Below are 12,309 nucleotides of genomic sequence, written 5' to 3' on the forward strand. Positions count from 1 at the left end.
ACTAGCACAAAGAAATGCATGTTACATGTGTACAGGAGAATTTGTGCATGCTGTGTGAACAGTATTACTTGATTTAAAGCTTGAAAAACAAAAATATCTTTTAATGAGCAAACATTCATCGTGATCTTATTGAGGTCTGATCATCTTGGAATTTCCAACATCACTAGCAAATAAAATCTCACCCATTTACTCTTGTTGCTAGATGCCACAAGCACACACTGTTCTTGTGAATACAGAGTTTACATTTTGATACCTTACCACAAGGCAACTAGAAACTGCCCTGGGCACTTAGTTAAAAGCGGATTCACAAACCAGTTCAATTTCCCACTGTTGGACTTGGAGACGGCATGATAAGACATATTATGTAAGAGTCCATTATGTCACATATCACGCGCAGGTGGGAAATGGCAGAATCAAGAGGGCTTAACTAATGGAGTCATGATCTTTGAAATTCTCACAAATATAGTTACTATTCTATTATGGTTTCATAAAACAAGACTGCTGCTATCAGCAACTAACACATAAATAAGCAGTGTAATAAGTTAGAAAGCTATGCTACGATTCACAAATTGTCCTACGGATCAAATGCAATCACATATCAAAATATTCTATGACACATTGGATTTCAGTTACACATTTCTCCCGATTTCAATTTCTGATGGAAGTATTATAATCACACATTCACATAATAAATGTTCAGTCTTTCTAATTAAATCACTTACACTAGACTTGGCATATTCAAGAACCGAATAATTTCAAATGCAACTATGAGCATTCAAAAAAGGCCAAGTTAGCTAATGTAGCACTTGGATGGCATTCAACACAGATAGAAGCGAAAAAGAAAAATAAATATATACATACACATCATGACCAGGGACAATTGGAAGCTAACACTAATCTTATCCCACAAAATAGGCTGAAATTTACAAAAAATGCCAGCTCTCAACATCAGGAGTTACAAGCAACAGAGATAAACGTGATTAAAGTAAAAGCAATCATATAAACTAATACGTTAAAGGGAAGAACATCAATTAACATAATTTCAATCTCCATAAGAAGATATAAAACAGTCTCTGTTTTGCCTTGATACTTAAAAAGAGTCCTCATATGCATTGCAGTTATAAATATCTTTGACATTTGCCTCCATAGTTTTGGGATTGAATGATCAGAATGTTGTAAAAAATGACAACATGAAATCTTTGATTCCAATCATTCATGAACTCGAGGTTTAACACTTCAAACATTCAACACAACCTTTTCATACATTGACCTGTCAGCAAAAATTTAAAAAGTGATGTCCCATGCATACAAATCTTCCTCTTTGATATCACTAAAAGGACACCTTAAGGCTGCATAATGACACAAAGGACACTTATATATCACAACAGAAGGCAGTATATAGACATTCTTGGTGCGCTTTTTGCAAAGATACTTCTATTTTTCTCCTTTTTTCTAAACCATTCCCAAAGAGGAGCACAAATATTCAGCCCTAGAGCGCCTAGATATATAAGTGTACCACTCAGAAGCCATTGAAAAAAAGAAGAAAAATTGGAAAAAAAAACCCCACTTCAATAAGGCAAAACTTACACTAATAACAGAAGCAACGCTGAAAGCACCACAGCCAACTGGGGGATTTCATGTCAGATAATGCAATAGTGGTTTAAATTTCAAACAGAAAACAGCAACTGATCATCACACCACTAAAATCTTGAACGAATAGTACCCAGACTTTTCAAGGCAAAACTAAAAAACAAACAAAAATCAACTCAAGGTGAGATCAATCATCTCATACAAGATAAAGAAAATATTGACATATTATCATGTCACCACTGATATCATATAAAACTCTACATCAGCAATTTCATAGAACACTTTATTACATTATCATCGTAAACAACATGTTTCAGCTTACATAGCATATCTGTTTTAATGATGCAATAAGTGCAGCACCTGCAAATAAAGTCTTTCCTCCAACTACACAGAGTTCTCTGTGCAAAAGCAACAAATGGGAACAACAGTGGAGAGACCACCAGACTTCTGAAACTTCTCCTGAACATGACCTGGGGGCATTTCGTGAAGTGTTTTGTCCGACAAATTTGCTCTCAGCCAATCAGATGCAAGGATTTCAGCAGTTTATCACAGTTTGTCAGAAAAAAAAATACATATCTGACAAAATGCTTCCTGAAATGCCCCCCTGAACATGACCTGGGGGCATTTCATGAAGCGTTTTGTCTGACAAATTTGCTCTCAGCCAATCAGATGCAAGGATTTCAGTAGCTTATCACAGTTTGTCAAAAAAAAAACCCAAACCTGACAACATACCTCACAATATGCCCCCTGGGGTCCATGGGTCTGTTTCACTAGGCTCTGAAATCAATCCGAAGTTCATTTCAACAATTTCAGTCCTCAGAAGTTAGAAACTGTTCACTAAGACACTTGGAAACAATATCTTGCATCCACCTTGCTATGTTCTAGAATATTATCATCTTGAATGTCTACACTATATGTATCCTTCCCAACTAGATCATCAGGGGGGGTGTTTCATAAAGCTGTTCTTAAAGTTACGAACGACTTAAGAACAACTGGTGATCAGTTCTTGTGCTGAATTATTGAAATTCTGATAAGTATAGCACATAAGAACTGATCAACAGGCTTCTTAAGTCGTTCGTAAATTTAAGAACAGCTTCATGAAACACCCCCTGATCTGAATCTGTCTGAACTTTGGATTCATCGTTTGGTTTGAGATAGTTCCCATATGTTAGTAAAACAGGGCCAAGGTGAAATCACAGATACAAAATTCTAATCCTACTCATCAATCCCATGCATGAGAAATGATGTTGGACTTAAGTCATGACTGCCAAGAAATTGATATCAATATTACCACAAAGCTTTTGTCTTTGTGAGTAAAGCCCTCCATTGGACTAAAAAGATTGACCAATGCTACACACGCTTTCAAAGTAAATGATAGTGGTACAGAAAAAAAAAAAAAAATGAGAGCATTTCTCGACAGGTTACCATCTAGCAGTCACAATATGTGCAAATATTTTGTTTACAAAAACAATCTAATTTCTTGAAAAAATAAAGACAGAAAGCACACCAGTTTCAGCATTTCAAAACATATTAAAAAATCCTGCAAAGTTAACTTGAAATAAAAGACAAACATCGGAACTCAAGTTTCATGTCTATAAACACACATATGAATATTAAATGTATTCAACCTATTCCATACTGAATTCTGAAATCCCCATAGACTTACATTAATATACATGCCACCAGGTTCCCGTATGGAACAGATTAAGTGCTGTTGAGGACATGAACTTACTGCTCAGAGATGGAGAGATACTGCGGTTTTGCCTAATTTTAAATGTCAAAGAAGTATTAAAAAAACAAACAAACAAAAAAGACATGGGATATATACAAGTACAGGCAGCCCTTGAAGACAGTTCCACACACGTTAATCTTTATTATGGAAAAAAAAAAGCGGCAAAGGCATCAAGGTATAACATGACTTACTGTATACACTATTATTTTCGCCTACAGATATTTTTGTGAATGAGGAGGTCACGGACATTTTCGCGTGATGTTGCTTTCGTGTACCGACACAGAGGCCTTCATAAGCGCACTATCACCTCAGCGCATGGTGACACTTTCACATGTTGTTAAATTTGTGGTCCAACTGTGATTCACGAAAAATTAAACCCTTGTGAAAATAACAGCTTATACAGTATCCAACATTATGGTAGCAGCACAAAACTTCAGTCATTATGCAATCTGTAAACAAACTTCTTTTTTTTTGTTCAAAATGCTAAAAAAAACTTATATCTTACGTTAAATATCATACAAAACATACATCAAGCACAAATATTGAGAATCAGCACCAAATCTTGATATTCATGTCACAAGAGACAAATATAAAATCATCAAAGAAACAAATATGTAAAGAGACATAACTACACGCTATCAAAATGGCATTTTGCCCAAATGGGCTACAGGACAAAGTGCAAATTTCTCAGGTCCACTGGTAACACTCAAACTTTCACAAGTCACTTTAGCTCAATGAACAATAGGGGGCTTTATAACAAACTAGAAATGTCGCTACAGCGACTGGTTATACCCCCGCCAAACAACATTTCATAAGCTTTGGTCAAAAAACTGAGGAAGTAGTTAAATCCGCAAGATCTTTCCTTGATCTTCTGCCATTAATATGCCGTTACCATGGCAACGTACTTTCGGGTACTGTCGAAAAATGCGTCTTGCACATCTACAACCAAAGGCACACATCTGTACCAAGTTTCATGGAAATTGGGCAAAAACTGAGGAAGTAGTTTGCAACACAAAATTTTCCATCATTTTGGCTCATAATATGTGAGCTGTTACCATGGCAACATACTTTTTGTCACTGTCAAGAAATGTGTCATGCTGACCTATATCCTAAGACAAACATTCAATATGAATTCCATGAGAATTGGAAGAACATTGATGAAGCAGTTTTGCCATGAAGCATTTTGCCCTATATTTTACCAATAACATGCCGTTACCATGGCAACGCACTTTTTGCCACTGCGGAAATATGTGTCTTGCACATTAACATATTCAGATGAACATCTGTACCTAATTTCATAAAAATTGATCAAAAACTGTGGGAGGAGTTCGCGACGCAAGATTTGTACCCATTTTTGCCCATAATATGCCGTTACCATGGCAACGTACTTTTGGGTACTGTCAAAAAATACGTCTTGCACATCTACAACCCAAGGCACACATCTGTGCCAAGTTTTATGGGAATCGCTTGAAAACTGAGGAAGTAGTTCGCGACGCATGATTTGCAACGGACCGACCGCCCGCCCGACCGCCCGCCCGACCAACCGCCCGACCGCCCGCCCGACCGCCCGACCGTCCGCTGATTCCTATATACCCCCTTCAAACTTCGTTTGGCGGGGGTATAATAATACAAGTACATTACTTATGCCTTAAGAGACTGGAGACAGGATACAACATACTTTGCCCTGAAAGTTTCTGGTTAAATCTATAGGCAGAGGTGCCTCCAAAATAGTAGGCCTATAATTCACTGAGGAGTGCAGCCTTGAAGTGAATAGTATTGTTGGAGGCACCGAGGCTCGTAGTTTTAATCAGAAACTAAAAATTACACAGAGTATGTTTATTCTACATTTTGGATAAAAAATTTGAATACATGAAGGAAAAAACAAAAAATAAGGCGAGAATTCATGTGGTGGATACAACGTTTCGGAGGGATCCTTCCAAGACCATACAAAGCTGCGAACAATGATATCTGATTTGTGACATCATTTCACAAACAGTGTACTATTTGGAAAATGTCATCATAAAAAGTGACATCATTAACCAAATAGCATACCATGGAGTGTCAAACATACATGTACCAATATTCTGAAACAGTTGAATATGCATATAATCACAGGAAGCTCTTTCATCCAATCACTAGAGGAAGCATTTTGTTATCCAAATACTGTAAGACCAGAATATTTGGGACCAGATTATTCGCGACCAGAATATACCTACGTTTTTATCCAACTGAGGGAGATACAAAAATGCTAGAGCAATCGATGTAATCTTATTGTGAGGTAAGGCATTTCTCATGGCACATTCACTCATTAATTATCATGATTGGTTCTTTTCACTACAAAACAAATCCTTAATACCTTCAAATCTGCTGTGTGATTTGTATACCATTGTTTTTAAAAAGTAACATACATTGTATGGCATTCATAAATCACAAGAAAGCATGTTTCAATGGCGTTACTAAAATGTAATTTCTCCTCGTCACATCACCAAAAATAATGTCAAAAAGAAGAAAAGAAAACAATTCCACTGTCAATACTCTATTCTCACTAGTCAAGATCCTATTAAAATGATCATTACTGAACTGATTTTGACATCATGCATACCAATAATATCTAGGATCCAGGGTGGGCCTTGTTAAAGACAATGGTAATCAGGCTTCCTGCCAACCTATTAGAATTACCCATTGATTCTGACATATCATGGTTATACACAGAGATAACACATGGCACACAAAGTTAAGCATAAGCACCCAAGCATAAATGGCAGATCAAAGAAAACATAATGAACACAATACGAAGAATGTACACAGTTTTAAGAAAGCTTTAATATTACAGAAATACTGATTGTCTTCAAAAGTATATGAAGGGAACCCCTCCCCCCCCCCCCCCAACAAAATTTTTGTCAAGGTGTTGGCCCGAAATCTGTATGGCAAAACTTTACATTCCACCCTTATGTAATTGTACTCTTTATCATTCCCTCCTCCCCTACCCAAAGCATGGTATGGAATGCAGCTATAATATGATATTTACCTTCTCTGCATGCAAAACCCACTAAGACTTGCACAATGCCCAATTAAAGTCAACCTCTGGTCCTTGCATATAAAATCTAATAAGAGTTATCGCCAAAGTGCAGAGAATCATACAACTGGACATTCGTGTGGAACAACACCTAAGAGCTCCTCTGACGACTCGAAAGCAACGTCCACACCGTTGATTGTCAGCCTTCGTATACAGCCTTTGAAACTCACAGCTTCTGGATCCGACACTGCAAGAATGAGGGGGAAAAAAATGGAAAAGATTGTAAGAATTGTATATCAATTATGAGATAGAATATTTTTTAGCCAGTGCCAAGGTTCTGACCTCCCCCCCCCCCCCCCCCCCCCGTGCAAGATTTATCGGAGACTTCAGATAACTTACAGCAATGAAAAGGAGAATCTATCCCAAATATATACCAGTGAATTCAGTGAATTTAAAAAAAAAATAGCAGAACACGAAAGCGAAGTTTGGGGAAATTGGGACAATCTATTCACAAGAATTTCTAAAGCTTTGGGCAAGTCCACGTGTTATCATCGCTGGACGGCAAAGCTTTAACAGTTTAAGATGTTGCAATAGTATCATGAGAAAATTCCACCTTTTTACTTTCTAGCATAATGACAGAGCTCTTAACTTACTCCTACAGAATGCAGTGAGGATGACATTACCATGAACATACATCAATAACAAGTCTAGGGAATGGGTATGTCTCACAAGCTCTATTTGTATACCGAGATTTCAACAACTTTATAAGAACTAATTTCAAAGTGGATTGAACATTATTCTTACAAACACTTAGTATGACCCTTCCGTGCAATTACAATCTGATAATCACACACACAAAAAAAGAAAAGGATTATCATCCCTTCATGTCTTCTGCCTTAATAAGAAAAACACACATTTTTAGCTGTTTGATGATTTCCTTCATCTGGTTATCAGCTGAGAAGAATCAAATGTGTAAAAGGCACTGCCCAATCACTGTGGAATAGTTAAAAGGGTTCTTGTGCGGGCACAGACAGGGGCCAATACTTAAGACCCTAACCAATCCCTTTGCTTCCTGTGGTGAGTAGGGGCTGACATTGATAGAAACCGGTAGGTGTTAGAAAGGTTAATGCAGGGGCATAAACAAGGAGAGTGACTCACAAGGGTTTCCACCCACAAAGAAAGAGTAGCGCTCTTCTTCCGGAAACATCAGGGTACCCCGCAGGTTGTTTGCCATGACACCGTCCACCGACAGCTTCCATAGACCTTCGTTCTCCATCACCAGCACGGTGTGCCATTTGTGGTCGCACACCGTGAAGTTGTCGCCATCGCCGAAGCTGATGTCTGCCATCCTGCGCCCAGTAAAGAGCTTCAGAAGCACCTGAGGAGGAAAAAAGCAAACGAACAATGAAGGAATAGTAAGAGATCATCAAAGCAGAGGGGTGAAGATGTGCTGTAAAATCATCAATTTCAAATATTTGGAATAAGCATAGTACAGTACTGTAAAACACAATATTTTCGCAGCATGAATTTTTTGCGAATTGGAGCTGTAATTCTGAAATTGAAGGAAAGCATCAATTTTTGGTTTTCAATTGTGCTAACTCTTCAAGCACCTTTCATAAATTGGAATGAATGAAAAACCAACCCTTTGTGAGTTACATGTTCACATACAGTCCACCTTGCCTACGTGGATCTTGCTCAAGTTTAAAAATTGGTGAGGTCAAAGAAAATTCCACCCCTGGCCGGTGGATATAAATGTGACGATATACTGTATTAATAAAAATTCAGGTAAGTCGAAGAATTTTCTCAGATCCTTTTGGATTAGATTTAGGTGACTGTATGAAATCCAGCAGTTACCAAGAGGAAAGGCACAACATGGCTCTCACCTCTGACTTTGGACATAGAAAGGGATAGGAAGATTTTTACAGTGAAGTAGACTAACCTGGTCCTCTACCAACTGCAGTGATATTCCAACTCCGTCAGGATTGGTGCCGGCGAATAGGACGCCCTCTCTCAGCGTTGTGCGGAAGGTAACAATGAACTCAAAGTTTGCTCCAATCGTCTGATCCTCAGCTGTTGTAAAATGATACATTATGAATAAGTTTATCTCCGCATGACAGCAAAACATAGAGAAATAAATGATCACAATTTTTAATATGAAGAATATGCAGAAAAAAATGCTGCTATGACCTGAAATGGTACGAAATTTTCTTTCTTCAGAACATTTGTGCTTTGTTATTTATTTATTTATTTTTTTTTTTGGGGTGTAATTATCATGAAAATGAGAAGACCACAAAGTGGGAAATCAACAACTTGTGAAAATGTCCAATTGACGGTTATTCACTAAAAGTATCTGTACATGAGAATCAGTGTGTACTGTGTGCAATATGTGGTCCTGAGATTTTTAAGAACATGAAATAAACTCAGCCTAACTCATTCTGAAGGATTTTGATTTTGATCTGTCAAGTTCTTCTATGCAACACCCTGACTGCTGACCCCATCGCAAAAATTGTAACTGATGAAAGACATCGAAACAAGTGCTTGGATATGCAGAGTCAGTTAGTATTTGCTTGATACTGCCAAGGAGATACCAACTACTATCAATGTATAGTTCAAAATTATTATCCTGGTGATGTGTAAGTTCAGTCTACTTGGCACTGGTTTCAACCTCAGTAACTTACTAGACCATTCACTGGTATGTAGCGCAGAAGGGTGGAACTTGATGTCATAAAACTGCTGGGACTAATAACCCACCTTGGTCAGGGTCTAAACCCTGACAAGACATGAAACACTTTCCAAAATAAGAGCAAATAATTATAGGAAGAGAATTTGATTTGGTATCTAAGTAGCTAGTTGTCTTAAATTTACCTAGGAGAGCATGCCCGATTCCCTGAAAATAATTTCCAGACTCAACGTTGGTGTAGCAGGTGAAGACGCCGTAGGAATTGTTGGACTTTGTGGTCAGATCAACCTCAATGGTATTGAGCTGGAACTTCCTGATACACCCATCAAAGCTTGTCTGTGGATGGCAAATATTGCAATGATAAAAAAAAACAACAATCACAATGAGAAGACAGATAACTAAGAAGGCAGCTGAGTAGAGTGCATCATAAGTAATTCTGGAATGTATGAGGATGTCAACGATTCCTTGTGGTTCTTCTCTGTGACAATCAATCAATCAATCAATCAATCAATCAATCAATCAATCAATCAATCAATGTCAATCACACACAGTGTACAAGTGAAGGTGGAGTATTCCCTTGTAAACCACATTGGTGCCAAATGTACTTTACTGTAATTTGTGCAGCTGTGTTATGTCTTTCTCAGCCCAACTTACAAAGCTCTTTCATCATCATTCAGTATTCATCCAAACTTGACCTGGGGGGCATTTCATGAAGGAACTTGTCGGATAAAATGTCTGACAAGTCAATTATATCCAACAAGTTCAGAGAAATCAGCCAATCAGACTAAAGAATTTCTCAAAACTTGTCGGATATAATTGACTTGTCAGATATTTTATCCGACAAGTTCCTGCATGAAATACCCCCCTGGTCCACTCTCAGGAAAGCAACGTACTTAAAGGTGCATAGTCCCGGTGTTTTAGTCAAATGTGTACGTGGGCGCACGGCGCAAGTTTCCTATAGAGACCTACGCTATCGACTTCTCTTTGGCGCTTACGCTTTGGCCCACTTTCCCGAGCCCGAAGAAGTCCGATTCACTGTAGTCAGTGGTTCGATCACAGTTCGGCTCATGATTCGGCTGAGGAGGATGACAGCTTAAGTAAACTTTTTTTGTGATATCATAATAACAAGCACATATGCATGCACCCTGGCATTACTACAGACTGCGCGATGCGCAAAGAAGACAACAAAGGCAACGTTACTTAGCAACACCTACGCACTTTACTCTTGATGACAGCTCAACTTTGGTAACCTTCGTATCAATGCAAACGGTGATCGGCAGTATCATCAACAGTGCCATCTATACTACCGGGACTATGCCCCTTTAATCCCAAAAGGAACTCTATGGTGATGCAATAGGGATTGAGGGATTAGATAATCTCTATATTCATTAATGATAAGTTTTCAGACATTGGTGCCAATCAGCAAAGAAAGCACCCCAGCACGAGGGCCAAATGGTGAACAACACACAATATGTCAGCTGACAACCAGAAGGGCACTATTGCATTCCAAGATTTTTGCGTACATGAAGACAAAACAATCAATATTTATGAAATAAAAAGTTTATTCAATCAAAAGTGGGTAGATTATAAACATTGTTCCAATTATGTGGTGAAATAGCATTCTTGTGGTTCTGACTTTAAAAAAGTTCCTGAAAATGAAATTTAATTTGAAATTGACTCCCTAGACTACAGAGGAAATCAAGCTCTACATACCAATAACTAAATACCCCAAAAACTGTGATAACGCCCTTCTGATTCTCAGCCAATGAATATATCGCCAGTCTTCCCAAAGCTCAGCCTTACCACAAGATTGAGTCAACCCAATGGCAACAAATTTACACATCAGCCATGGTAATATCAAAGGTTGGAAGGATTACATAATCTCAATTTATGGATGGATATAGCTTCAAAACAGCTGCACCAACTGGCTCTATAGAGGGAGCAATCAAACCAGTGAGATGTACCAATAGGCACAGCATAAATGACAGTGAGAGTTTGGAAACCCTTGCATTTCTCACCGTATCAAGATACTCTGAGTTTTTATTTGGTGGGAGTCCTCCAATGTATATTGGTGATTCAATGTTCAGTCGCTTCTTGCCATTGTCAAACTTCTTCCTCTTGCGCTTAGTCCCATCCACCTGTAGTGATGCCGTCTTCCTGTTGCGGGACACCTCAATCTGTGCAGGATTGAAAGATGTTTGAATGCAGAAATTGAAGACAGAAGCAGATGTATGCTGTGAATAGTTTCATGCCAGTATTTCAATTCCAGGTTTGCTGTTAAAGAAGAGAATTTTGTTGCTTTTTTTTTTTACATACCCAAATCATTTTGCTTGTAGTATACCCTTTAATTGGTACAAGGATGTCTGCTGGCCATAGCACTGTAGTAGACAAACGTGAACTTCAGGAAATTCTTGTAGAGTTGGATACCATCCATCACTTTAAAGCCCATTTTGTTACTCTTCAACAATCAACAATGAGTGAAAGAAGGCAAACTAAAATATGAGACACCAACCAGTAATGAAGCACTGTCATTGGCTGTGCGTGGGCAAAGATGGCATGAAAATGCATTTATGTAACCTACTGTTGTCTGGTCATGTCACCGGTACATCATTTCCACAGAACTGCAAAATATGAAACATTTGCAGCATGAAACTTTCAGATGGCCTTTTTCGTGGCACAAAACTTTCGCAAATTGTCACTGGCATTCAATGCATAATGTTGACAATACCTTAAAATATGCACCTTAATTTCACAGATTCTGGGCTCCTCAACAACTTCGCAAAAGTTACATGCGCTTGAGAAAATGTCTGGTTTGTTTACAGTAATCACTGCAGTCCATAATCAATGGGTTGCCACGGCACCCTTCTGGTGGGAGGGGCTAAACAAACATGACAGCCATGACTGCCAACCAAAGTGGGACTCACTGTGTGCCAGAGTCCATCGTCGATGACGAAGTCGGAATCGAGTAAGGTGGGTGAGTTTCCAATCTTGATGTAGAGGAGAAGAAATCCATTCATGAGTTGCAGGGCCGCCGAGTACTTCTCATTGCTGTTGGCCATGTAGAAAATGAGGCCTTCTTTTTCTACTGTCTTCAACTCTATGGTGATTTCAAATCTATCAAAGTGAAAGAAACAAGAAGGAGTAGAAGATTAAAAGTTTGGGAATGAACAGTACAAATCAATTGTTCCCATGGTAATAGAATGTAAAGAACACAGTGTTTATTTCTTTTAAAAGCTGAACAGCAAAAGTAGGTGTTGAATGGTGCTTAAGGGGGGGGGGGGGGTTAAAGAA

The 12,309-nt window shown here is 38.4% G+C and overlaps 1 protein-coding gene across 1 annotated transcript in view; it reads right to left on the reverse strand.

Moving 5' to 3' along the window:
• Positions 1-6,265: 6,265 nt before the first annotated feature.
• The window catches only part of LOC140234143 (laminin subunit alpha-4-like), a 59,113-nt gene continuing 53,069 nt past the window's right edge, over positions 6,266-12,309 (reverse strand). Inside the window, exons 2-7 of the mRNA XM_072314218.1 lie at positions 11,943-12,132; positions 11,037-11,195; positions 9,204-9,354; positions 8,278-8,408; positions 7,497-7,716; positions 6,266-6,585 (exon numbers count right to left, since the gene is read on the reverse strand). Coding sequence (XP_072170319.1) covers positions 6,458-6,585; positions 7,497-7,716; positions 8,278-8,408; positions 9,204-9,354; positions 11,037-11,195; positions 11,943-12,077 — 924 coding nt within the window. The 5' untranslated portion in view covers positions 12,078-12,132 and the 3' untranslated portion in view covers positions 6,266-6,457. The remainder of the gene's footprint in view (positions 6,586-7,496; positions 7,717-8,277; positions 8,409-9,203; positions 9,355-11,036; positions 11,196-11,942; positions 12,133-12,309) is intronic.

Source organism: Diadema setosum, chromosome 10, assembly GCF_964275005.1.
Source record: "Diadema setosum chromosome 10, eeDiaSeto1, whole genome shotgun sequence".
Lineage (NCBI taxonomy): Eukaryota > Metazoa > Echinodermata > Echinoidea > Diadematoida > Diadematidae > Diadema > Diadema setosum.